We start from the raw sequence: 27,804 nt of genomic DNA, 5'->3' as shown, positions 1-27,804 counted from the left end.
TGGCATTATGCTAACCCTGGGGGTGAGCGCTGGCTATTGAAGGCGGATCAGAAATTCTAATTTGCTGTTGATGACATCATGTGTCTAGGATGTGATTGGCAGGCCACATATTGTTTGCCCAGTTATCTGGTTGTTACCGTATCTGATTCAATTCTGCCAGTATGTGATCAGCCTCAGATCGAAAGAAAGAGCCAAAATTAAGCGACCATTTGCAGGGAATAGTGCCTAAGTGTTTGTACACTTATTTAACTTTATTGCTTATTACCATTATATCTACGACAGTGATGTATGTGATTTCATTTAAGCGACAAGAATCTTTCATGAGATGACGCTCGTGTCTGGAAACATAATTTAAAAAAAAAAATCCTTCAGTGGAGGGGGTAGGAATGACTCGACAGGATCTGTAAGTCCCTTCTCTCTAACGTTCTAGAATGTTGAGAAGGGCCTAGAAGCACAAGCTTAGGGAGGGCTAAAAGTTGTAAAGAACACTTGCAAACACTTCCAACTCAACAATGGCGTTCTAACCACAATGTCAATAGCCATTCTGGTCTGCAAGGCATCCCAAGACCAATGGGGATAACAATGCTTTTCAAAGGCTACATAGAGTGCTGGGTCTATTGATAATCAGAAAACATTAACCAAGTTTTAGGAGCCAGGATTGTCATAGGCAACCAATCTGTTACCCTGGCCAGCCTTAAGTTTCAACAGAGCCTTTGTGTAAACATAAAGAAGAATGGGGCTCTTATACTGACAACCACACTAACTTGGGCCTCTGTCGGGTACTTTATACACTGTACTGGATGTATCTACGCCCACTGCAAGTGGACAAACAGGGCATTAGGCAGTTGAATAGTAAAGAGTGACCGCGGGCCTTACTCTTGGGTTGAGTGTTCGGATTTACAGCCACCCCAACACCTGGCCAGCATCTTAGGTGCAGAAGAACTTGCCAGATAGGTCGTGGGTGGCCTCCCTCGACCACGACCGTGGGAGAGCACACAGTAGAAAGTTCAGAAAGGGTGTGATAGGGAAGCAGGGAGTGTACTTTCTACCGGAACAGTAGTTCTACTGCCCTAACCTGGGCTCAGGTAGCAGCCAGTCCAACTGGACATAGCCCCAAGAGCTGGCATCTGGGCCGGGCTGCAGGCCCTGGCCCTCTCCCCACAGTCCCCATGCCTGTGCAGCCGTCGCCGTCCGCTGCCTCCTGTGACCCGGTGACCCCGGAGGCCCGTCTGGGCCCGGTGACCCCGGAGCCCCGGGCATCCGGACCCCCGTCAGAGGCGCAGCCGCTATTAAGGCAGGAGGATACCGGGGAGGAGGAAGGGGAGGAGACAGGCGGCCAGGACGCCTGGGGCACCGGCACGGCGGAGCAACGGCGCCGGGGTTGGGGGGAGGCCGACGAGGGCACGGGGAAGGCCGGCGGCACCGAGGCCGCAGGCTCGGGGTCCTCGGCCGGCGGTACCGGCGACGAGCAAGGGAGCTGGCGGCTGCTTCTCGCCTGGCTACTGCGCCGGCCGCCCCAGTGCTGCCCCTGCGCGGCGCCCCTTCCCCGCTCCGCCGCGCACTGTTGTCATGGAGGAACCAAGATGGCGGCTCTGGCCTACAACCTGGGCAAGCGGGAGATCAACCACTACTTCAGCGTGAGGAGCGCCAAGGTGCTGGCGCTGGTGGCCGTGCTGCTGCTCGCAGCGTGCCACCTCGCGTCCCGCCGCTACCGAGGTGAGCGGGCCCTCCCCCTGCCCGGGCCGGCCGGGGGAGGCGGCGCCGCGGCCCCGAGCGCGGGAGGCCGCCCCCCGCCGCAGCACGCCCACGCGCCGTGGCCTCCCGCGGCCCCGCGGCGCCCCACGTGCCCCGACCGACCCCAGCGGGCCGGGCCGTGCGGCCCTCACCCCCCAGCCTCCCGCCCTCGGGTCCACCTCCTGCCGGAGCAGGGCTCTGGAGCCGCGCCCGGCCCGCGCTCCCAGGCGGGAGGTCGGACCTGAGGCCCCCGGGGGGCAGCCCGTGGCACCGCCTCCAGGACGCTGGGGTCGCACACTGTGCGCCCAAGGGGTCTGCCTCCTGCCCTGCCACTTCAGGGCCCAACGGTTGCACAGTGGCTTGGGCTGCCCTATTTGCTTGTGCCAGAAGGGCCACTCTGGCCAAAGATGCCCATGGCCCACCTCCCTCCCGTGGAGGAGGTGCCACCAGCCTTTCAAAGACTTGTCAAGAGTTTGGGTTGCACACTTTTTACCAATAAAGGCACTGAGGCAAGGTTTTGGGTTTTGTTTGTTTCTTAAAGAAGTTAAAGGAGTTGACGGGAGTAGACGTGGGCTGGAGAAGCCTATAGTAAGCCTTTTGAAAGCTGGCCTTCAATATGGGTTTGGATACTGGTGGAAAGGTGGAAAGGAACCATGACCTCGTCTCAGAAGGAATTATCTTTCAATTATCAAGGAATATTTGCTTGTCTTTTTGATTGATTTTTTCCCCCTTTCTTTACGAAAAATTGCCACCAGGACAGTCACTGACAGTAGGAGGGAAATTATAATGGTAGCATCTTTTGGTTTTGACCTTTGGTACCATCAAAGTCATTATATGGACAGTTCTTGGTGAGTGGGAGATAATTAGACAAATGTGATAGCCACGTGCACATTAGCACTGGGCCCGTTTACACTGTACAACCAAGTCACCGGAGTACTAGAATCTGAGCTGTCTTCCCATTTCACGTGATCGCTCAAATTGGAGGCCATTTTGGTCAAACTCAGTACTTTGTTTCTGCCCACTCTTGAGTTTTCCAGATTGTATACTTTAATATTATGACTATATCTTATAGATATATCCTCTTACAAATTATTAAATTGAACTAAAAAGATAGTCTTTATATCTTTGTGGCTAATTCTCCTCCAGTCCTCTACAGATTCATGGCAGATGACCTAACAGAGCCTTTGATTTCGCAGCTGCCATCATGAAAGCCTACATTTTTCATATATACAATACAGTTAGCAGTACTGATGCACCGACTTTTGATAACTCGGAGAACATGTTTCTTTTAAATGTGATTAATCTTTTTATGTTAGTTTGGTATGAGATGACTGTCATCTAATTCAAACTTATGTTCGCGATGTCAGTGGAGCTAACGTTTATAACTGCAATGTTGTTGTCTCAAATGTAAACATCTGCCCTGCCTATTGGCTTTTTATTGTGCTTGTTGTCTTTTGCTAATCTTGGAATACTAATTTTTAAATTTAGATTATATTTTGCATCTTACCAAGGTCTGTCATCATCGTGGGGCGGGGGTGGGGTGGTATAGAATGTCAGATGGAGCCTTATGAGTCAGTGTAGAAGTCTCCGGTTGTAAAGCCTCCTCCAGAAAGGAGTCGTCAGTTCCCAAAGGTACTTCAGAGCTCTAGTGTGAAGCAGTACACCTGCCATGTGTACTTGCCCAGATTGAATATCAAGAACTTGAACCAGAGTCTATTCAGGGAAAACTAAACATCTTACCAGGAACATTTCAGCCTTGGCAGTGTCAAACCATGTCAGGTGCAGTGCCTTTCACAGATAAACATACACTTGAATCAAATAGAAGAATTTGGAACAAGAACAGACTTTCTGTCTTAGATGAACAGTGGAAAGTACACTAGACATTTGGATCTTGGGTGCGTGAGTATGAACATGCATCAAGCGCGCGCACAAACACACGCACGCACACACACACCCCTCTTGCTTTGAAAATTACTCGACTTCAAAGAATTATACATTTTAGAAAGTAAAGTTTCCCAAAACTGTGCATTAAATTGAGCACTTACTGTATGCAGGCAGTGTTTAAGGGCTTTCCTTACTTCATTCTGTCTTTAGAGCCTCTATGAAGTGCAGTATTTCATCTCCCCCCACCCCCTCAACATTTCTGTAATCAAAAGAGTCTTTAAAACTTTGATTGCATGTCAAAGTTTAATTGGTAGCATTTTTTTCCTGCTATGAAAAAATAATGATGTGTCTTAGATTCAGTGAATTAGAGAATTATTTACATTTTAAAGATAAAGCCAGAAAGGTTAAGTAAATTGCCTAAGAATATACAGCTAGTCTGTGGTTGAGCTGTGATTCAGTACCAGTCAGTTTGCCTAGTGCCATTGTGTTATAGACTGCCTTTCATACAAAGCATGATGGACGCTGTGTGGAAGATGAACTAATTACTATGCTAGATAATTTAGAACTACTAATTTACTACCAGGAAAGCGCTTTCCCATTTATTTTCAGACCAAGAGATAATTCTCTAGAGGTTGCATGCATAGAACTTAAAAACATAGCTCTCTTTTGGTATCCAGCTTCCCTTCCATTCTTCCTAAGCATTGAGCTTACAATGTAAAAACACTTCAGCTTTTTCTGCTTTTCTCTGCCTACAACATTCTCTCTTCCCTTGAAAGAAAATAGTCCAGGGCTTTCTTTCTTTCTTTTTTTTTTTTCCTTGACTCAAATGCGTCTTTCACAGAAGTGGGAGTGAACAATTCAGTGTCTGTTAGAACAACTTATCCGTACTTACCATGTTGTGCTTGAAAGAATCAATCTTGTACACACACACACACACACACACACACACACACACACACACTGTGGGCTTCCAAGTGGATCTTAACTGCTTTTAAATAGCCAGAGCCTAACACACAGTAGGAGCGCTGTAGATACTTATGCGTGAGTGCATGTGCAAATTTTATTTGGTTTGGTTGCGATTCTGAGTGAATTTTGTGTTCTAAAATCTCAATTTTAAGAAGAGTTTTTTGAATTATTAATATTTCATATAATATATTAGAATGAGCTTTAAAATGGCCCTTTAAAAAATATCTCCATCTGTAGTATGATTGTAGAGTAAAAACATGGTTTCTGGTTAAAGCCTAGTATCTGAACCCTTAAGCAGACTTTTAACAGTGGTGAAGCTAACTTCCTTCAAACTTCTTACGTTTCTTGAAATTGGTTTCCTTTCCATCACTAAGCAAATGCCAGTGTTCCTACCTCTGCTCCCAAATGTTAAGATTACTGTGCTCAGCTTTCTTTTTTGTTTGTTTGGTTTTGGTCTTTTAAAATTTTTTTGTTAGCTTTTCTATTTTTTTTATGTGCAATGGTGTTTTGCACACATGTATGTCTGTGTGAGGGTGTTGGAGTTTCTGGGTATGCTCAGCTTTCTAAAGGAACCTTTAAGTGATGTTTTCAGCACAGAATGCACTTGCTGAATCTTAAACATAGTCTTCTATGGGTCATATTATATGTACACTGTATGGTGTGGTATTTCCATGGTTGGTAGTAGGCAATACAATTTTAGTAGGGTGACTCAATCTACTTTTTTTTTTTTTTTTTTTTTTTTTTTTTTTGGTTTTGGTTTTGGTTTTTCGAGACAGGGTTTCTCTGTGTAGCCCGGGCTGTCCTGGAACTCACTCTGTAGACCAGGCTGGCCTCGAACTCAGAAATCCGCCTGCCTCTGCCTCCCAAGCACTGGGATTAAAGGCGTGCGCCACCACCGCCCGGCGGGGTGACTCAATCTAAAGGCAGTAAGTGTCTAGTGATATTTTATTCAATGGAACACAGAGCTTGTAAGTTATGAAGGACACTGAAGGTTGTCTTTAGTTGTTGCTGGCATGTTTCCAGTTTCCTGGTTTGCTTTTTTATTTACTTTATTCTTTCTATTGTTGAAAAAAGTCACACATAAAAATGAACATCTACAGCCCCTAACTGGAAAGATTATTCTAGGAATATTAGAATAAAGAAGAAGTGACCGTCCAGCTAGATAACCTGCGTGTTGGAACCAGCCTTTTTAGAATTGCCTTTGAAAAGTTGTATTCCTAGTTTGATTTCTCTGAGTACTTTGCAGCCCAAGTTGGTTGTTGTAAAGTAACTGTCTGATTTATATTAGACAATTGAAAATAGCAACCAGGGATTTCTTTGTTTTGTCTTGATATAGTTGGAAAAGATTTACATATTACATAATTTTAAAATGTGGTACATTGTCTTAACAACTGGATCCACATTTAGTGATTTGACCTTAAAGTATTTCCTGGCTAAGAAAAGATGACATGCTTTAGAATATGTAATTTTAGAAAATTTTATAAATCATGTTATTTTTAGTTAGATTACACAAGTACTTACTTCTGTTATTTTTATTTTGCTAAATGTGAAAAGGCTACTCTTATATGTTAAGCAAAGCCACCACAACCAGTTTGCATAAGAAAGAAGAGTGTTCTCAAGAGAGCATTTGACTCTAAAGTACTGTGTCCATAGAGTTTGCTTGCTGATCTCGTCCAGTCCCCTTTGCTGCATGGTTTCCTAAAATAGGTTCAGGACATTAGACCTGTCGCGTCTTCAGAAGATGACCTGAGGAGCCAGGTGTGGGCAGTGGTGCCAAGAATGAAAGAACTTTGCATGTCAAGCCTTTCAGCGGAAGAAAGGACTATTTTAAGCTATGGGTATGGTGCTTCTAGCTCCACATGGAGACACTGAGAGTGTTTTTGTTTAGGCTTTTATTAAATAATAAATAAAAGGGCAGGAACACAGCACAAGCTTAATACCTCGCTTTTGCAACTCGAATTTCTTTAAAAACTAGTTGCTACTAACTTCTAAGTTGATTTTATATGTATATTTTAAAAGGTAGAAATGCAATAAGTATCAAATTTCCTTTCTCATTTTAAACTTACTCAAATATATAATAGGGATTTTGCTATGGGACCACCATAAAGAAGTACTCGCAGGAGTGTTGTTTTTTTGGAAAATAACTGCATTGAGTTTTTCTGCAATCTCTCTTTTACTCACCTTTGGTTATTTTTGTGCTTTAATTTCTTTTGTTGTTGTTTGATTGGTTTTGTTTTGGATTGGTTTGGTTTTTTTTTTTTTTTTTTTTTTGAGCTAGAGTTTTGTTTTAAATATTGGGAAGAATTAAGAACTATTTATATTTAGAGATAGCTTATTAAAATATTTGAAATAAAAAAAAAAACCTCTTGCTTAGGGTCCATTTATAACTACAAAATTTAATCATGTCATCCTGTATTTGCTAGACAGTTTCTCATCAGAAAGATGGTGCGGTGTTGTGAATTTCCCCTTGTATTTTGTTTGGGATCCTGAGACAATAGCACTTCTAAATTGACCCATAATGCCTTGCACATTTATTCTTCTCGTATGTACTATGCCAGGGCAGATAGATGAATAACTAGATTGGGGAAAGAAAGGCTGTGGTCCAGTGGTTGATTATGCCTGCATCCGTGTGATGGCGAGGCTGTGGTCCAGTGGTGGACTGAGCCTGCATTGGTGTGATGGCGAGGCTGTGGTCCAGTGGTGGACTGAGCCTGCATTGGTGTGATGGTGAAGCAGTGCTTCAGTAGTGGACTGTGCCTGCGTTGATGTGATAGCGGGGCTGCGATCCAGTGGTGGACTGCACCTACATTGGTGTGATGGGGAGACTGTGGTCCAGTGGTCGACTGCGCCTGCACCGTGCAGGGAGCCCTGTCATGGATCCAGCACCCAAGCTAACAGAAACAGCAGCCAGCTTGGAGCTCCTCGACTCTGACCCCAATGCTTCAGTACTGGTTGCTTGTCAGTTCTGCTCTGCACCTTTAACCAGACCCCTTAGTGCAACTTGAAGTAACTATGAACCAAATTTAGCTTGCTGTTAACTATTAATAAAGAACTAGTGGTCAACTTAAATGTCTATTTTACTACAGTGTGCATGTAGTTAATGCAAACATCTCCCCTTTCATCCTTTTGGTCCTGTGTATTTAGATAAAGTAAAATAAAATGGCCAAAGGATAAAATGGCTTTCCCAATTTATAGAGCTAGAGGGAGTTCCTAGCCAGGCAGCCCTAGATTTAAAACCAGGTTTCTAGATATGCTCATGCATGCATGCCTAAGAGCACACATGTGGCTGGCTGTTCAGGGGTCATTCCCAAAGTCCTTCTTGTAGCCCTTATGCTTCTGGTTTTCTCACTCAGAAACAGGATTGACAAATGACCATAAAATCAGATTGAGAAGATGTCTGAACAAAGAAAGTGGAAATAGAAGAAACCACCAAAATGATGGCCATAGCATTTAAGGATTCAAAGTCCCTTACAGTCTTCAGAGAGGCTGCCTCTGGCATCAGATGGGAGTGGGTACAGAGATCCACCGTCAGACATTATGTGGAGAGGGAGTCTAAACTGCAGGTCCCCTCCAAGATCGAGAATTCCAATGAAGATGAGGAGGAAAGACAGTAGGTATCAGAGGGGATGGAGGAGACCAGGAGAACATGGCCCACTTAATCAGCTGATTAATGGCTCCCAGGCTCCCAGAGACTGAAGCAGCACAAGCGTGGGACCTGTATGGGGCTGCACCAGGTCATTTGCATATATGTTATAGCTGTTAGCTCAGTGTTCTTGTGAGACTTCTAAGAGTGGGAATGGGTCTATCTGACTCCTTTGCCTGCTCTTGAGAGACTCTCTTCCTCCTCTCAGGTTAGCTTTCCCAGCCTCCTTATGAGGGCTTGTCCCCTGTCTTATTTTATCCTGTTTTGACGCTCCTTTCTGAAGAAGAAACAGAGAGGGAGGGGATAGGCCTGGAGGTGAAGGGATGTGGGGGTGGGCTAGGATGAGTGGAGTGAGGGGAAACTGGTTGAGATTTATTGTATGCAAGAAGAGTCTATTTTTAATAAGAAGAAAAAAAGTCCCCTACAGGGTAAAGTGGAAAGGGTGAGTGGCTGGTTTCCGCCAACATGCCTATGTGTTGATGTGGACCATGGTTCTCATGAAAGGTTTGCCTGCATCTGGAAGGCATAAGAAAGACTGGGAAACTTTCCTGCCTAATTTCACAAACACTAAATAGGACAAGATAATTAAAATATAAAAGTAAACAAATACTAATGTTCACCCCACCACGCGCTTTACTGTTATAGGAAGTGACTCATGTGAATACCTTCTCTCAAGCGGCAGATTTCTTGGAGAAAAAGTTTGGCAACCTCACAGTTGTATGATGCATAAATACAAAATAAGGTAAAATATCTTCATTTTGCTTCTTTTCTCTCCTTGTGTAAATCTTGATATGTACTAAGAGCCAGAGGTAAAGCAGATACAGTATTTTTCTGTACAAGATGGTGGTAGGCTGGGAACTTCCTGTAGAAAGCTGGCCTGGGCTGCCCTGGAGCTGACTCCAAGTGTAGGCTGCTGCCCTGAAGCTTTAGAGGAAGGACTTGACAAAACAACTTTATCTCAGGTAACAGGAAGCCAGGACAGGATGTGGAAGAGGGCATGTACTGTAACCTGGATCCCTGGCCCCTAGAGCACTCTGAGAAACACAGAAAGACCAGTGCAGTTAGGTACATCTGCACCGTTCAATGCATAGGCGTTACTAGTGAGTTAGTTGGGAATAAGGTAGTAAGTCAAACAGACCTGGCCTCCTAATTCTAAAGCTATGTGATTGGCTGTCTATCAGTTTGCACTTTATACATATTATTATTAAGCTAGATTCTATTTTAACTATGTTGGCTTTATTTATTTTAATTAATTTTTTTTTTATTTCAGTGAAGCAAAGACTTGCCTTGTAGATAAACACATTGCATTTATTGGAGATTCCAGGATCCGCCAATTATTTTATTCTTTTGTAAAAATCATTAACCCCCAGTTTAAAGAAGAAGGAAATAAGGTAAAGTAGTCTGCCTCCCCCAATGACCCCCACCCCAGCTGTCCCTGACCCACTGTGCTGAAACGGCACTGATCAAGTGGGGACCTAAGGAGGAGTGAGCTGAGGGACAGTGGGGACCTACAGAGGAGTGAGCTGAGAGACAGTGGGAACCTACAGAGGAGTGACCTGAGGGACAGTGGGGACTAACAAAGGAATGAGCTGAAGGACAGTGGGGACCTGAGGAGGAGTGAGCTGAGGGACAGTGGGCACCTACAGAGGAGTGAGCTGAGGGACAGTGGAGACCTACAGAGGAGTGAGCTGAGGGACAGTGGGGACCTACAGAGGAATGAACTGAGGGACAGTGGGGACCTACAGAGGGGTGAGCTGAGGGACAGTGGAGACCTACAGAGGAGTGAGCTGAGGGACAGTGGGGACCTACAGAGGAGTGAGCTGAGGGACAGTGGAGACCTACAGAGGAATGAACTGAGGGACAGTGGGCACCTACAGAGGAGTGACCTGAGGGACAGTGGGGACCTTCAGAGGAGTGAGCTGAGGGACAGTGGGGACCTTCAGAGGAGTGAGCTGAGGGACAGTGGGGACCTACAGAGGAGTGAGCTGAGGGACAGTGGGGACCTACAGAGGAGTGAGCTGAGGGACAGTGGAGACCTACAGAGGAATGAACTGAATGAATGAATGAACTTTTTTTTTTTGATCCTGGGAAACTTGGGTGAAGCAGGAAGTTTTGCTGTCATAGAGAACATAGGGAAAAACAAAAATATGTAGGGTTAGTTATTGTCAAGACTGAATTAACTTAAATGTTCTGTTTTTAAAATCAGTTGTGGAAAGCTTCCTGAACAGCCTTAGAAGGAAAACAGGGAGAAAAGTCCCCTGAGGCTTCTTAGTCCCAAACACATTTCTTTTTAGTTTTGTATAAATATATTACAATCTTCAGTGTTCACAGTTATATGTCCCTGCTTTCCCAGTGCTTGTGGTAGTCACATGTTACTGTGTTATTGACTTCAGTATCTTCTTAAATGGCAACATATTATCAAATGGCTGCTAATTCCATGTATTTTCCTTGTCTTTGGTTTGGTTTGGTTTTCTTTTCCACTGACTTTGTGGAGTAAAAGCCCTACATTTTAAAATTCTAATTGTAGAATTTCTACAATGGCAATATCGACTGAGAGAATGTAAGCAGTTAATGTTTATCCTTGCTCACTTGTTTCAGTGTGGACCGTAGTTAGAAGGTAAGTGCTGGCTCTTGTCATCTGCAGCCTTCCTTACCTGGCACTGAGCTCAGAGCTAAGACAGCAGTGCTTCCCTGGTGAGGACGCTCTCATTTTAAAAAACAGAGCTTTCAGTGAAAACTAACAAGGCTCAATATCTTTGTATGTGTTAACTAGTTAATTTGGGGTGAGTGTCCTATCTCAGTATAGCCTTCCATTTTATACATCTTTCTCGTCCTGTCTTCCAACTGCCTGTGATTACAAATAGGGAATGGCAAAGGGTAGAATGTGGAGACCCGGAGTGCAGAGTTGCAGGGGTAGCTCCTGCATGTGCAGTAGGAATCTGCCGGTCACGTGAGCACGCCTGTGCCATGGAGTGGCCTGCAGCAAGCAACTATGTGCACAGAGCTGATGGTAGTGGGCCCTACATCCTTAGGAACTGAGCCTCATAAGGATAATAGAAAACAGTGATGTCGGCTGATATGGTATTTGGTGTTTGTAAACGTACATTTCATTAATATACAGAGAAAACGTTGATTACAAAGAAGCAGTTTAATATTTATAGGCTTAGAATTCCTTCTGGAAATTAAAATAATGAGTTTGGCGATTCATAGTTGTAAAGGCTACAGTGGTTTAGTCTACAGTATATGTTATGCTAATATCTATCAATAGATTGATAAATTGATAGATGATGTTTTAAGTCCTAGTGGAATACTTAAGTTTGCAGCAACTTCCAGTCATCCTGCAAATTATCAAACAAGATACATTTTAACAAATACATTTTAAAAAGGAACAAGAAAAGATGGTGTGTCCCAGCTTTAAAGTTACAAATACTAAGAAATGGTCTCATTCTTCCCAAATGCTGATTAGCCATTTGACAGATTATATTTTATATATTCTTAATTCCCACACACCATGAAGACTGAGATTGCCTATTTTGTTTCAGTTGTTGTTGAATAGAATTTAGAAGTATAAATTCCAAACAGAGGAGAAAAAAATTAATCAAAGAACACCCTGTAAGTCTGGTGTCAAGTATGTATTTTATATACATCTGTGTTCATGTGTACCTATGTACAACATATACATCCATATATTATTTATGTATACATGAAAAATGTTTTACAAAGATTGTACATTTATAAAAAAAATAATATCTTTAGAATGTAGAAACCAAGCAAGATGGTAGAACTATTTAAAATAAAAATAAACACAAGTAACCTAAAAATTTAAGCCTTTTATTTTGAAAAGTACATTTTTCTACTTAGGAAAGTGTCCCTAAAATAAAATACATGAAGGTTTTAGTTACGAGAAGAGTCATGAGCAAATTCCTGCTGAGGAAAAGGAAGCTATATTAATATAAGACAAAATAGATACTGAGGTAAAAGCATTATCACCACAGAGAGTTGCTTTCTAATGAGAAATGTTCCAATCACTGAGAAGATGGGAAAATTGCAGTGTTACCCTTATCATTAAGATTAGTGAAGATTAACATAACAAAACGTTGACAAATTAATGTAGAACTTCCCCATCGCTCTCCATGAAGGAGGGGCAAGCAAATAAACCTAGCACAGGTGGCTAACCTGCAGCCATTTTTGACCCTACAGCTTTGTAGCTTGGTAGAGGATAACTGTGAATACTTGATTGGAATGTGTTTGGTTTTTAACCACATATTACCCCTTGAGCAAGCATGTCTCAATTGTGTCAGGAAACTGGTGTCATTCTTTCTGTTAGGCCATTTATGTTTGAGCTTAACTTGATAAAAGTTTTAGAAGCCGACAGAAAATTTCTTAATGGTGAGACGTTAGATGAATCTTCATTAAAATCAGGAGAAAATCAGTGGTGTTCATTACTACTGCTTCTCTTCCTCATTCTATTAGACTATTTGAAAAACTGTAAAGATGTAAGATTTGGAGTCAAGGAAACTCAGGAGTCCACATGATGCAATTATGTTCTTAGAAAAGGAGGGTAGCTGATCATAAGGCGGACATATAAAAGTGTAACATTACATGCACAACTAAAATAAAAGTGCTAAAGTTCAGGTAGAGTCTCTGCCATAGTAATACAGAACCAAAACTTTAAAAGTTTTACTGAGCTACAAAAAAAAAAAAAAAAAAAAAGGTGGGGCGAGCAACCAGTAAAGATGGTGTGTCTGTATGCACAAGAACTGTGCAAAACTGTGCTGAAAGACAGTTTAAAGTGATGAAACTCAGTAGTAGATATGTCCTTGGTAAAATGACTCAACATTGTAAAAAAGTTAGTTAAATCTAGATTGGCCCATAGGTTCAATATAGCTCCAGTAAAGTCCTAACAGAATGTGTTGTGCAACTGCTGGATTTACCTTACATTTTATGGGGAAAGACGGTGCACCATCAGTAAGTCCAGGAAATCTTCAGAGTAAGGATCTGTTATACAATATAAAGATTTATATTGTACTTATAATATGTTATTATATTATAAATATAATATGTGTGTATATTGTAATAAACGTAATGCAGTGATGAGGTAGGATAAACAAAGAAACCAGATTACTAAAACAGGGAGTTCTAAAAGGACACCCCACCCACACACACGTACACACACACATGTTCATGCACATGCACACATGCGCACACACACATGTGCACTCACTCATGCATGTGTACACACACTCATGCACATGCACACATGCACATGTGCACACATGTGCACACACATGCTCATGCACACACGTGCACACACATGCTCATGCACATAAACACACACATGTACACACATGTGCACACACATGCTTACACACATGCACACACATACGTGCACATGTACACACACTCACACACATGTGCACACACATATGCACTCTCATGCACATGCACATACTACTGAAGAGTCCTGGATGAAGGCAGGTCTGTTTAGTTAACTTTGCTGTAGCACTCGGTAATATGCACAAGGAGAGGTAAAATTAGATCCCTACCTTGTATCATCAAATAAAATAATTTGTAGGTGAATTTCAAATGGTCAAAACTTTGAAACTTTTTGAAAAAAATAGTAAGAGAATATTTTATTAACTTAATGCAGAAAAAAGTTCGATACATAAGAGAAATGCTCAGTAGAAAGATAGCAAGATGAAGAATTTATACCATAGAAACATTTATATACTAAAGCTTCTCTGTTGTCTACTTCCTACGATAGCATGAAAACATTCCTTTTGAAGACAAGGTTGCATCAGTTAAAGTGGTAAGTGAATTTTACTAATAAGTCAAATGTTGAAGGTATATTCAAAGGTAAATTTATTTGTAGATCAGCTGATACTCTGTACATTTTATCCATGATAAATAGATTTCAATGCATTCTTTTTGAGTATATAGAGAGAGCAAAGTAGTGGAATTAATGTCTATGAAAAATTTTTATGAAATACAATAAATAATATTGGGCTCTCAAATTTTTATCCAGGAAACAATAATCTTGTATAGTTATTTGAAACCAGTGTGAATTCAGGATCAATATCCATTCAAGAACATATGTAGGGAGCCAACGAAGACCTGGGGGAGTAAAGGCAGGGAAACTAATCAGGATATATTACGTAAGAAAAAGAGGAAAAATTACAGACCCTTGTCTCTGTCATACTCCATAAGAGTTGAGAGTCAGCTTCAGAGAGACTGTCAGAGGCTCAGCTTTCACATGGATCAGTAAAATTGTCAGAGATAGTATGTACCTAAAATTATTGAGGCCACTTTTTGAAAATGTATCTTGCCACACTGAACTTTGAAAGTTAAAGTGCATCTGTTTCAAATAAGTGTCAGGAAACTATGGAAGTCAATTTAGTGGCTCATGCTTATGACTTCAAACTTACAGAGGATGAATTAATTCAAAAATAGCCTGGGCAGAGGAGGAAGACCTTGCCTCTAAAAAGCAGAAATGTTTGAAAGAAGGCAACATGTTAGCTTTCTTATTATAGTTTGCTATGTAATTTAATATAATAATAATTATTAATATCAGAATATATGTAAATTTTCCAAATTCTCAGTCATGGTGAGAATTCACTGGGGATTCAAGAAAAGATGTTCTTAGACTAAAGAAGTTACAGGACGTTGTACTCTACAAATGTAAGCGAGGTAGGATAACTGCACGGAGAGAGCAGAGCAGAAGGGACACAGAAGGAATGGACAGTGGTTTTCCTTGTGACCAAATGGTGCTTTCATCAAGGCCTCAAGAGTAAGGAGGATGTGCCAAGCTCAGGGGATGGACCCACAAATATTGTGGGCAAAAGACTGGAAATGTTCACAAATTCTGAAGAAGGAGCACACAGGCACCTTCCAGGAGCTGACTGTGAGCCAAATGCTGGGAAGCACAGTGAACACAACAGAAGGAAAGGTGGAGGGACAGGCAAGGCACACGCTGTCTCCTCTGCGAGTTCAGGGGACTTCATTCTGAGCACAGTTATGAGGTTTGAATAGGAATTGCTCTGCTCAAATGTGGGGAGTAGAGAAGAAAAGTATATAGAAGAAGTGAGATTCTTGGACAAATTGAGGTGACAAATGAAGATGTCTTAGACAACCTGGTATTTTACTTTTAAACCCTCTCTAGGAAAATGGTAATGTTTGTTTTGAATAATGGAGATTAAAGCACTTCTTTTTGTCCTTTTTCTTTATTTCTAATATTTCTCCCAGGATTTTCTTTGGCATCCAGAAGTTAATGGTTCTATGAAACAGTGTATCAAGGTGTGGACTGAGGTCTGTATCCAAAACAGGCTTTTGTGTGTGTAACCAAATTTAACAAGCCAGTGAGAAACTGTTTTGTCCTAAGGTGTGTGAGACTGATTCTAGCCCTTGGCTGAGATGAGTAAGTGTTATTAAATATCTCTGCCTGTTATCACCATTAAGATAATACTTAAGACTCTCCAGGTGTGAGGTCTTCGCCTACTGCTCTCACACAAAGAAGTCAATCTTGGGGTGACACATAAGAAAGAAGGGTCTATGTGAGGCCAGATGCTGGGCATGGAAGTCAGTAGTAGACAACTTGCCTACCATGCATCAGGTGGTGTTGTGGGGCATGGGGGGTTGAGGTAAGAAGCAAAGAGAGAAGAAGAGAGAGACATCAATTGAGATTGATTGATTGGTTGATTGATTGATTGATTTGGTGCAAGGCTGAGGTATATGGTAAGCTTTTAGCTTAAATAAACACAAATAATCTTTCCAGCAAGATGTGTTTCCTTGATATCCTTTTGAGGTTTTCTTACTTATAACCAGGGACTAAATTTATTGGATTTACTTTTGTGACTTTCTTTGGTTGTATAATTGCATTTATGACCTAATAGACAGGACTAGTGTGTTCCAGCATATAATCTGTGGAGATAAATTAGAACAGCAAGTGTGTTCTTGATGTCAGATAATTCCTAGTCCCTTGTAAGTCCACCTTACAGTCTCTATAGTAGTCTCCACAAAGCTTTTCATCAGGCTTTGGATGAAGCCTGGATTTTTTTTTTCCTAGAGGCATTTACACTTGGCATGAATAAAACAATGGTTAGCAGTGTTGACACTGTTTTACATAATGAAATTTTTACACCATTTTACTCTCCTTGATTTATAATAAATGTTTAAAACTGAACCACATCATGGAACAGATAAGCATTGTAGGGTCATGTTGAAACCTAGCCTATATTTATAATTCATTTGTTTGAGATATGTGTTCAAATGTGTGGACCACAGCCAAGAACAGATGCAGCCTTCTCAGGGGACCAGCAGCAGTCTGAGTGTGTCTGGAGGTCACACTTTGGTTTTACTTCTTTTTATTTGGGGGAGACTTGATAATGCATAAGATAACAACATACTAGGATGTAGTCTAAATGACATTAACTTTATTTACCTATGCTTCTAGATACTTTAGAGTGGATTTTCTAAAGGATGTTAGATCGAATATATCTGGTATTTTGAGAGTAGTAGACATTTATTGAAACTAGTAAGGAGAAGAATGCCAAGAAATAGCAGAGAAGAGATAGGACATCGAGCTCACCTTTAAAGAAACCAGCTGTGTATGTTGGGTTTGTTAGGTGAGTGAAAATCAACCCGAAGCTACTTTGGTAAATTTGGTGAGTTTTGGTATAGATTAAGATGTCATTAGAAGGAATTTGCATAGAAAATCTTGAATACATCAGAATTTAGAGATTAGAAAGGAAAGCTTCTGGGGAATAGAATTATCTAGACGTGGCAGCAGAAAGGGAAGGGGGGAGGGACTGAGCTGTTACAGTGCACAGAGAAGGCATCTACAGTGGAAGCTGGGTGGTGATGTGACTTTAACTAGATAAGATAAGTGAACCGCTGGGGTTGGCAACTCACGGTTCATTAGTGGGTACTTCGACGGTTTTAATGGATGGCTTACATCCAAACTGAAAGCCTGGTCAAGTGAAGCCTAGACCTGAGAAAGAGAAACTGGCACAGAACACAGAGTATTCCTCCAAGTAAGCTTTTGCTCCTAAGTCAAGGAGGTTGCAGAAAATGAGGCAGGCATGGGAGACAGGCTTTGGAAATTAAGATAAGTTAGTACTTTTAGGTTGAAGGAAAAAGAAAGGCAGAACAGGGCAGGATTGATATTAGAAGCTTTGGAGGAGACGACATATGGATCAGATGTGAAAGGGAAAGTTAAGAAAAGAGTTTGTGGCTAGGACTGAGACATGGGAATCTGTTTCTTGTTAGAGGAAGATGGGCGACTGAATGTATACATGACGTGGGAGGTGTGCGTGTAGGAGGGCAGAGCGCATGCGCAGTCTCAGTTATTGGTTCTGTACAAAATTAAAGGCTCAGACTCTGCTGGAGAAGGGCAAGTGGACCTGCTGAGGGAATATAAGGCTTGGAATTACTGCTCTGAAGAATGAGAAAGGAAGCTACCTGGGGATGAGGGAAAAGAAGAGAATTATTTTAAGAAGTATGGTGCTATAAACTGAAGTTTTGTCCTGCTGAAAGGAAATGGACAGTGGTCAACACAGGTTACCTTCAGGATGAGAAATAACAGTTGTCAATTAAGATTTAGGTCAATGGCATTTTTTAATTAAATGTGGTGCTTAGTTTTGTTTCTCTTCACACTATTGCAACATCAGACCTACACTATTGCAGCGTCAGGCCTTCTGTGTGGCAGAAGATGCGTCGGACTCAAAGCTTAGGTTTTTGGCATTTTGACTGTTCCTGCCAGACTAAGGAATACCCTACTGTTTTTCTAGATGAGTCCTTACTGAGCAAGTTAACATCACCCCTGCCTATCTCACAAGGCAGTAGGAATCTATTTTAAAATGAGACATTTTAAGAGAAGATACTAAAAACTCAGTACTATTTAAATGTTACAAATCCTGTTGTGCTAATATATGAGTTAACTGCGTTAGAAATAGGGCATCTTACAGCTGGTGAGCACTTCTAAAGACTTTGCCTTTTTTTTCCCACATGTGGTCTTTAATAATTATCAGTATATTTTGTTAAATATATGTTAGATTTAGCCTTCCTGACAGATTACGCTTCCTTAGGGCACTGATCCTATATTTCTATATTTCGTTTAACTCTTATACTATGTACCCTGTAGGCTTCCATGAATACCTCTTAATTGACTGACACAATTCACTGGAGCTTTACTCGAAGCAATTTACTGAGAACTCAGAATAATAGTAGGTCATGTTCAATTTCAGTAGTGAGAGTGTGTGTTTGTGTGTGTGTGTGTGTGTGAGAGAGAGAGAATACTAGAGAATTAACTGCACAAGTATCTTGCCATGCCCTGTAACCATGTGGCCATGTAAGCTTTGAACTATCTTTTCATAAAAAGAATCCAGAAAGGGATCTATAAACTTGGAGTACGTTTGTAAGACATATAGGAATAATGTGAGCACTGTTGTTCAGCCTGTGATCTGGATGTAGCAGGGCTATAAGGCTTTTCTTCCTTTAGGATTCGGTTTCGAAGCCCCACGTGATTGTAGCAGGAGCAGCCACGGTAAGTTCTGGTCTGCATTCTAACAGACCGATCTTTGTTTCCTTCTTAAGGACATGATAAGAAAAAAGTTAATTTGTACTACGTAGAATTCTTGATTGTATTATTTTAATTTCCATCTTGATTATAATTAACCAGAATGATGAATTTTAATAAAAGGGCCTTAATGAACTCAGTAAATTTCATGTTAAATCTCAGTATTGTTTTATATCTAGAATTATATTCTTGAGTGTTATACATTCAAAAACTATTTTATCATGCCTTTTTATAATTGTGAGCATGTATTTCATTAAATAATTTGACTAAAGTTATTCTAATATTAACTAAAATTAGAATTGTGTTAAAATTACCCTGTTACAATAGGTGTATTATATATGTTACTTTTCTGTGCTAAGTGCTGAATTAATGCCTAACCTTCACTGTTTCTTAGTGGTCCATCAAGATTCATAATGGTAGTGAGGAAGCACTATCTCAGTATAAAATGAATATCACCTCCATAGCACCGCTCTTAGAAAAATTGGCCAAGACTAGTGATGTTTATTGGGTCTTACAAGGTAAGGAATGAGTAATGAAAAAATGTCATTTTAGATAAATTTTAAGATATAGGTTTTATTATACCACATTTCAAGAAACAAAATTACTGCTTTATGAGAATAAATTTTGAAATAATGTTTGCAAGATTAGAATAAACTAGAGGAACTTGCTCTCTTTTTTAAATTTAAGGAACAAACTAATAAATATAGCAAACATAAAATAAATAGAAAGTATCCACCAAGCAGCAGAATGACTGCAAACTACAGTGAAGAGCTAAACCCTGAAGGCAAATGCTTTCACCTCCAGCTGCTTCACCATCTGCAGAGTGTATTCACTGTGCTCAGAGAAGATAGTGAAGATATATATTAACCACACTTTGTATAATATTGAAATCATTAGAAATAAATATACTTGCAAATGACACCAATGTTTAAATCAACACCCATCTAGTTTATCCTTGGTATGAAAGACACATTAAGTCAGCTCATTTTAGGAATTTATTGAATGCCTATTATTGAAAACGCCACACAGTATGAAATGCCTTGGATATTTTAGCAATTCAATATATTTGTCAAAAACTCTTAAAATTATTTTCAAGTTGGAAGGAATAAGAAAGGGAGTGAGACTCGGTTACACCATTTCTGTTCAATTTGCAGACTCATGGTTAACCTTTCTCTTAGGAATATATATATATATATATATATATATATATATATATATATATATGATAGTTATATATACATATAATATAATAGTTATATATACATATAATACTTGATGAGAACGGGCAAACTTGGGTCCTGAGTATTATGTCCAGATTATCTGAATACTCTTCCCAGAACTGCACAGGGGCCTCAGGAAAGCAGACTGCTTATTGTTCCTTCTTAGACATTCTTCCACAGTCCTGTTGTAATTTTTTATAATCAGCATCAAGAATTTTAAATACATGGGGCATGCCACACCATGAAAATATTTCCCCTAAACAGTATACATGGGAAAGTAATGAAAATCCTTTAAATCTGAGGGAGACATTGACTTAGAAGTCAAATGTAAAACAGGAAACCATGGCCAACTTCATCCAGCTTTTTCTAGAAGTATTTTATTCAATATCCGGTGTCACCTCTAGTTTAAGGACAAACTGTAAAATGTGGATTAAGTAACATGTGTGATCATGCTTTTCCCAGTAAGAAGCTTGGCCCTCTGTTTTAAGTGTATTTTCAATGTGCAGACCCGGTTTACGAGGATCTCTTAAGTGAAAATAGAAAAATGATCACCAATGAGAAGATAGACGCCTACAACGAGGCTGCGGTCAGCATTCTCAACAGCAGCGCCAGGACCTCCAAGTCCAGTGTCAAGATGTTCAGCGTTTCCAAACTCATTGCCCAAGAAACCATCACGGAGTCTTTGGATGGCTTGCACCTTCCGGAGTCTAGCAGAGAAACTGTAGGTGTTCTTGTGTGTCAGTGGGAAGAGGCTGAGTTCAGTTGCTAATAGCCACCAGTCACTGACCAGGATGGCAATCCTTTTGTCCCTACAATCCTAGTTACTCATTCCCTCTAAATGTACATGTAGAAAGAACATTGCTTTCTGTCACCTAGCCGATGCTAGACTAAGTAAGAAATTTTCTATGCTCTACAACTCTATGTAGCAGCACCTGTGGTAGGAAAAATGAAACATCATCTAAAGTGCCTGTCACCATTAAGAAGCCTCTAAGTTCTTAGCACGCCCAAAGGACTGCTTTATGTTCTTCATCCCTTATTCAAGACACAGCTATGGGAGAGCACACAGTGTAAGGAAAAAAAAAAAAAAAAAAAAAAAAAAAAACCATTTTTATAACCTTATGGCTCTTACACTGCAGTATTCAAGGTCCAGGTTGGGGTGACAGATGGAAAAACTTTATGTTCAGTGTGAAAGAAAGCGTCATAAGTAAACACTTTGCATGCTAGAAGAAAATAATTAGAGGACTTTCTAAAAACATAGCTTCAGTTGAAAAAGAATTATATCAGTTTCCTTCTTCCCTTTCTTCCCTGCAGCCCCTCACAGGTTCCCATCCTCCAGCCCCTCCCACATCTCCCCTCTATTATTATTATTATTATTATTATTATTATTATTATTATCATCATCATTACTATTGTTATTATTATCATTATTATTATCATTATTATTATTATATAGAAATGCATGAACATATATGCACAAATATATAAATACAATCTGTTAAGTCTGTTTTTCTTGCTTGTTTCTATGTATGTGTATATGGTTTTAGGGCTGGGCAGTAAGAGAGCTCATCCCTGGGAAAGACCTCTGTCTCCTTCTCCCAGCAGTCACTAATTGTCTGTAGTTCTTTGTCTGGTTCTGGGACCCCATAAAGTTTCCCCCTTAATATGTCCATTGATTTTGCCATTGTTCCAGGCTTGTTTATGCTGCCATTTCTAGACCAGTATGTCACAGCAGACTTCCTGCTATTCTGTCTCTCACGGTCTTTCTACTCCTTGGTCCACATTGTTCCCTAGTCATCAATGCACGGGCTGTGATGTAAATGTGTCCATTGGGGCTGTACTTCCCCATGACCCATTCATTCATCTCTGAATCATGTCCACTTGTGGATTTCTGTGATGGTTTTTGTTTGCTATAAAGAGAAGCTTCTTTAATGAAGGGTTATAGCTACACTTTTCTGTGGGTATAAGGATGAGCTTTAGAATTCAGTAAGGAATTGTGCTGGTCTTGCAAAGGGGTGGTGTAGTAGATTCTTTTTTAAGGTCCGTGATCTCACCAGCTCTGAGAAACTGGCTAGGTTTCAGAACCAGTCATGACTCCCTTCTGTTGAAAGGATTTTCCACTCAATCAGACAGTTGTTGGCTACCACCACCATGTGAATGTCTCTTGCTACACTGTTACAGACATCTTGGCATGCTGGTCACTGTCATAGATCATAGGTGCTCTGGGTGGGTAGCATTAAGGACTGTGTCCTAAGCATGCACTGTCTTCAGCAATGGAGCTCACCCCTTTGTGCTTCTTAACTTTCTAAAAGAGCAATGATTCTCAAGAGTGTCTGTGTGTGTGTGTGTGTGTGTGTGTGTGTGTGTAAGAGAATTAATCACATAAGTATCTTGTCATAATCTAACCATTTAAAATTTTGGCATTGGATGTTTATTTTATTGTAGCAAGATACAGCAAGGAATTCTATAAACTTAAGTGTGTCTGTAAGGGGAACTTAAATTTTAAGGAAAAAAAGGAACTCAGGTTACTTGTATTAGATCACAAACTGGATGGATGCAGTGTGGCCAAAAAGTCCTTTCTTCCTTTAGGATTAGATTGCAAAAAGGGTTCATGTAAAACATTCCTCACCTATAGGAAAGTGTCTTTGTTTGTATACCTGGTTCTCTATATACATAACGGGCTTTGAAGACTCCAGGAAAAAAGGACCCTGTTAGAACATCTGTGGATGAGGGGTTGTAAGAATGCTGGCCCAAGACCTTCCTCAATCTGGGGGCTTCTCAATGGTTGATTGAGTCCTTTGAAAACCAACACTCAAGGAATGCCATCAGCTTTTAACCCAAATTGTAGTTTTCATAAGTCTAGAGTTTGACCAAATCTTCAACTAGACAGAATTTTGAGTTTGCTTAAAATAAGTTTATTATAGTCAAACTATGTTGAACACTCCACATTTAATGTAACAACAGATATCTTAATATTATACTCATAAATTATCTATAAGCCATGAATTAAATAAAATGCACATTATCAATATTGTTAGCTAAGAATTATTAATTTTTTTCAGTGGTAGCTATATTGCAATCTTTTGCCATATAAAGACTGGGACTCCATCTTAACTAGAACAGTTTTAGAAGTCTGCTAATTAAAATTCTTTGGTCTTTGACGACTCTCAGGATTTTTTTTTTTTTTTTTAGCTGATCTATTAGCAGCCACGAGCTTTTTACTATTTTTCATTGTTGTTTTGTTGTTATTTTCTAAAAGAATGGAACAATATTAGTGCATTTTAAGTAGGAAGGAGGTATCGCTTTCCAGTGTGTCATGAGTCACATTCTAAAATAAACTTCTTATTGTGACCAACATCCAAGAAACTTGAGACACCCAAACTAGCTTTTACCAAGTTCAGAAATACCATCATTCACATGTGTATCTGGGAAGTGGGTGCAAAGAGAACACGAGCATTTGGTCTCAGTGTCTAAGTCTTTACAGTAGTCACAGGAGAAAATGTGATGTGGAATGCAAGGAAACTTATAACCAACTTAATAACCAAGGAACCTGTCTGTTCACAGAGTGCAATGATTCTCATGAACGTGTACTGTAATAAAATTTTGAAGCCTGTGGATGGTTCCTGTTGTCAGCCTCGGCCACCTCTTACTCTCATTCAGAAGCTAGCTGCTTGCTTTTTCACTTTATCCATCATTGGGTATTTTATTTTCTATGTAATTCATCGTAATGCTCACCGGAAGAATAAACCATGTACTGATTTGGAAAGTGGTGAGGAGAAGAAGAATATTATCAACACTCCTGTGTCTTCATTGGAAATACTTTTACAGTCTTTTTGCAAACTTGGCCTGATTATGGCTTATTTCTACATGTGTGACCGTGCAAACCTGTTTATGAAGGAAAACAAATTGTATACACATTCATCATTCTTTATTCCAATTATCTACATCTTGGTTTTGGGAGTATTTTACAATGAAAACACGAAAGAGGTAAGATCGTTTTCACCAGCTCATGCTATTCCATGAACTACAAAATGTCCATTCCAAAACTGTTGTAATACTTTATGCCAGTCTTGCAAATGTGTTCCTACAGGAGGATGAGGGTTCTGAACTTACACTCTGCTTAGTAGACTCTTTAACCACCTCTTTTTAAAAATAGTTAAAACATTCAAAAGGTGAATGGATGGAAGTATGTGGTGACTTATGTTATTTTGCCTGCTTGAGGCTAGAGAAAGTAGAATGATTCCTTCAAGTTCTAGATGCTATTCATTGTCAATTAAAATGTAAAAATATAATTATATTAAGAAATGCTTCTATATGAGGGAAATATTTTATATTTATATATTTATCAGACATGTACACAGAAATTAGAACTTACATAATGATGTGGCTTCTACATGTGATCCTCTGAGTTTCCTGATTTAGAAGTGTGCCTATCACTCAGAATTATTTGCATAACTTCTCTATAAGGGTATCTTATTTGAATTACCAAACTCTTCTGCAAAAAAAGTAATCTTCTATGAATATGATTAATCAGTTCTTCATCTCCTGTAAGAGTGTGCTAAGGAAAATAAAGTCTAATAATAGAATATTATCTGTCAATGAAAGTGTAAGAGGACTATAAGATCTTTTTTAACTCTGAAATTCTAAAATTTTATAAAGAAAATTATAGATTGCTATTTTTTACATCTATAAATATGTCTGTTATGGTTTTAGTGGTATTTGAAACAAAACAGAAGGATCATCTGAGTACCTCAAGCTCTCATTATAGTTGTCTTTCAAATTTATTTTACATTTAAAATTTTTTCATTATATCTTTTAGCAGGAAATACAGTTTGCCCCAAGCATGATTCTCTGACAGTAGCTTTTGCATTAGCTTCAAATACTGTAAGAAAAAGGATACATTCTTAATATGTTCTGTCCAAATAACTACTTCCCAGTAGATTTTAAAACAGATCTTGGTTCCTTCATGCAGACTAAAGTATTAAATAGAGAACAAACCGATGAATGGAAAGGCTGGATGCAGCTTGTAATTTTGATCTATCACATCTCGGGAGCAAGCACAGTAAGTACTTGGAGTCTGAGTTCAGTGCGTATAGGAAGCCATGTTGCTTAAGGGTCCCTTCTCAATTTCTGCATGTTTCCTTAAATCTTTCAAAAGTCTACCATTTTAAAAGCAAACCCAATTTTCTTTGAAAAGGATAAGGCAACAATTGACTTTATATTTTATATTTCTTGGTCCTTAGTACCATAATGATAGCTAATATCTTAAATCATCTCGTTGAACACCTAATGTAAAGTATCAGGAAGTGCTGTAAAGAGCAAAGGATTTAAATAGGGCAGTTCATGCCAGGCAGTGGTGGTGCACGCCTTTAATCCCAGCGCTTGGGAGGCAGAGGCAGGCGGATTTCTGAGTTCGAGGCCAGCCTGGTCTACAGAGTGAGTTCCAGGACAGCCAGGTCTACACAAAGAAACCCTGTCTCAAAAAACAAAACAACAACAACAACAATAATAATAATACAGTAGAATAGGGCAGTTACTATCAAAATAAATCAAATTTATATCCTATTCTTCATTGTGGTTTAAGAACTTAGATTAATTTTACACTTAATTTTTTTAAGATTTATTTTTTAGTTATGTCTAGTTGTGTGTCTGCATTTGGATATGTGTACATGAATACCTGTGGAAGTCAGAGGCATTGGAGCCCCAGGAGACAGAGTTACAGACAGTTGGGAGCTACCTGATATGGGTGCTGGGCACCAAGCCTAAGTCCTCTGTAGGACAGCTAGTGGTCATACCATTGAACCACCTCACCAGCCCCTACTAGTTTTATATTTTCAAAACTTTAAAACTTGGAACTGTTTGTCCTCCCCCCCCCCTTTTTTTTTCTTCCCAGGAAACATAGTCTGGGTCGCCTTGGATATGGGAGGGTTAAGAAGACTATAATCATCCTGTGTTTTAACATTCCAGCTGTCATTCAGGGAAAACAAGCCTCTGTGGGTGAACCTGACAGCTGCTTGTCCTGTAGCTTTCATAGTCAGCAGTCATACTCACATGAAAAAAAACGTTTTAAAATGTACAGTTAGAAACTCATTCATAGTGTGTGAAGTACAAAGCTGTTTTATTATTTTGTTGCTTACCCAAAACTCATCTATAAATATTTAGTATTTGACTTGATAAATTCAGATAAGAAGAAAGTGCTCGGAGAATAACAATTAGTATTGTAAATGTTATTATTACTGAATTTTTTCTAAGAAAATTAAAACCATAGTCTTCCTTATTTTGTATTTTTGAAAGTTGTTGAACTTCTGAGTTTTACAGATATTTTGCTTAAAGGCAGAGAGCAAAGGAATGAAATGTACTCCTTTCTGAGATTGCACGCCTGTGCCATGTATCCTTGCAACAGCATTGAGATCCCTGTGGTCCCCACAGCTGTAAGTTTAGGCTGCAGCTAGTGACACTTAGACAGTGAAGAAAAGCCAGTCAGGGGAGATGGCTTAGGCAACATGGCATAGAACCCTAAATTCTCTAGCAAATGAGAAGAGGTGAATGTGGGAGCCTAGAAATACCTCAGATGTATGAATAGACTTAGTTAATAGGGGGAGGGGTGTTTTGTTTTAAGAACATGCCATTTAGGGATGTTATTAATTGCTGGCATATTAAGTGGTGATATTTCTATCTAAGAAATTAGGTAGGAAAAAATTAATGGCAGATTAAGTTCCTCAATTCAGTGATTCCAGAAAGGAATTGCATCGTGAAAAGATGAAGCAATTTGGCATTCTCGTATACTCATTTACCAGGCAGCATTTCATACATCTTCCTAGACTGCCTCCCCATGCATTCTCATTTACAATAAAGAAGCAACTCTCTTCTGAAAGGACGCACTGTGCATTAGCAGATCATTTGTAATGATTAATTACGTGTCCCACTTCTGTTATACACATTTTGTTGTTAAAAATTACCTGTGTCCTCACTGGAAAAGCATTGCTCATATAGGTTATAAGTTGTTTGGGGCTTTCCTTCATGGGAAGCTGAGAAATTAATGTTATTTAAAACTTTAACTGCCGTGGTGTGTTAATTGTCCAGTTGTAATGTCTTAGATAAAGTATGTCCCTGTGTAGTTGTTCTATAGTTTTCATGCTACAAGGGAAAGTGTGGTAAAGTCTCGAAGGGTTATGAAATAGCCTAGGCTGATGGTGCTTATTGGCACAGACATTCTTTTCAAATAACGTTCATCTCAAATGTGCCTAAAATGCTGAGGGATGCTAGCTTGGCATCTGCAGTAGACAATGGTTTTGTGCTTCGTTGTGCTTTTCCCTTCCTTTCTGAGACTTTCCTGGAGGATTGTGAGGGTTTACAAAGCTGGCCTAGTTCTTTAATGAAGTTGAACTTTCAAATAATTTCAACTCTAAAATTTTGTCATAATGCAGTTACATAAAAGTTAAAGGGGAAATATATATTAAAAAATGCTGAAGTGTTATGACAGTCAAGTGCAATGTGTGATTTACTGTTTGCAGGGGCCGGGATTAGACTCACAGACTTATCCCCTCTAGGCCAGTATCCCACCACTAAGCTGCTTCTTCAGCCCTTGTTTCATTGAAACAGCGTCTCAATGGATAGCCTTGGTGGGTTTGGAGCTCTCTCTATAGCATAAAATGGCCCCAAATTCATTATCGTCCTTCCTCTGCCTTTGGAGTTACAGACGAACCACCATGTTCTGTACACAAAAATGTTCAGAGAAATTTATATATGAATTAAATAGCAGAAACAATTCTGTTAATATTCTGTTT

General features: G+C 39.8%; 1 protein-coding gene across 2 annotated transcripts in view; it reads left to right on the top strand.

Moving 5' to 3' along the window:
- The first annotated feature begins 1,059 nt into the window (after nucleotides 1-1,059).
- Casd1 (CAS1 domain sialic acid O acetyltransferase 1) overlaps nucleotides 1,060-27,804 on the top strand; it is a 43,765-nt gene continuing 17,020 nt past the window's right edge. Inside the window, exons 1-10 of one of the 2 annotated variants that reach the window (XM_034519265.2) lie at nucleotides 1,060-1,716; nucleotides 8,873-8,969; nucleotides 9,498-9,618; nucleotides 13,992-14,036; nucleotides 15,470-15,532; nucleotides 18,723-18,767; nucleotides 19,195-19,318; nucleotides 20,527-20,741; nucleotides 23,582-24,004; nucleotides 24,990-25,079. In XM_034519265.2, coding sequence (XP_034375156.2) covers nucleotides 1,170-1,716; nucleotides 8,873-8,969; nucleotides 9,498-9,618; nucleotides 13,992-14,036; nucleotides 15,470-15,532; nucleotides 18,723-18,767; nucleotides 19,195-19,318; nucleotides 20,527-20,741; nucleotides 23,582-24,004; nucleotides 24,990-25,079 — 1,770 coding nt within the window. In that variant the 5' untranslated portion in view covers nucleotides 1,060-1,169. Of the gene's footprint in view, nucleotides 1,717-8,872; nucleotides 8,970-9,497; nucleotides 9,619-10,792; nucleotides 10,845-13,991; nucleotides 14,037-15,469; nucleotides 15,533-18,722; nucleotides 18,768-19,194; nucleotides 19,319-20,526; nucleotides 20,742-23,581; nucleotides 24,005-24,989; nucleotides 25,080-27,804 lie in introns of those variants that run through there. The other variant, XM_034519266.2, reaches the window with a different exon arrangement.

Source organism: Arvicanthis niloticus, chromosome 15 (assembly GCF_011762505.2).
Source record: "Arvicanthis niloticus isolate mArvNil1 chromosome 15, mArvNil1.pat.X, whole genome shotgun sequence".
Taxonomy (NCBI): domain Eukaryota; kingdom Metazoa; phylum Chordata; class Mammalia; order Rodentia; family Muridae; genus Arvicanthis; species Arvicanthis niloticus.
This window is presented reverse-complemented; position numbering and strand designations above follow the sequence as displayed.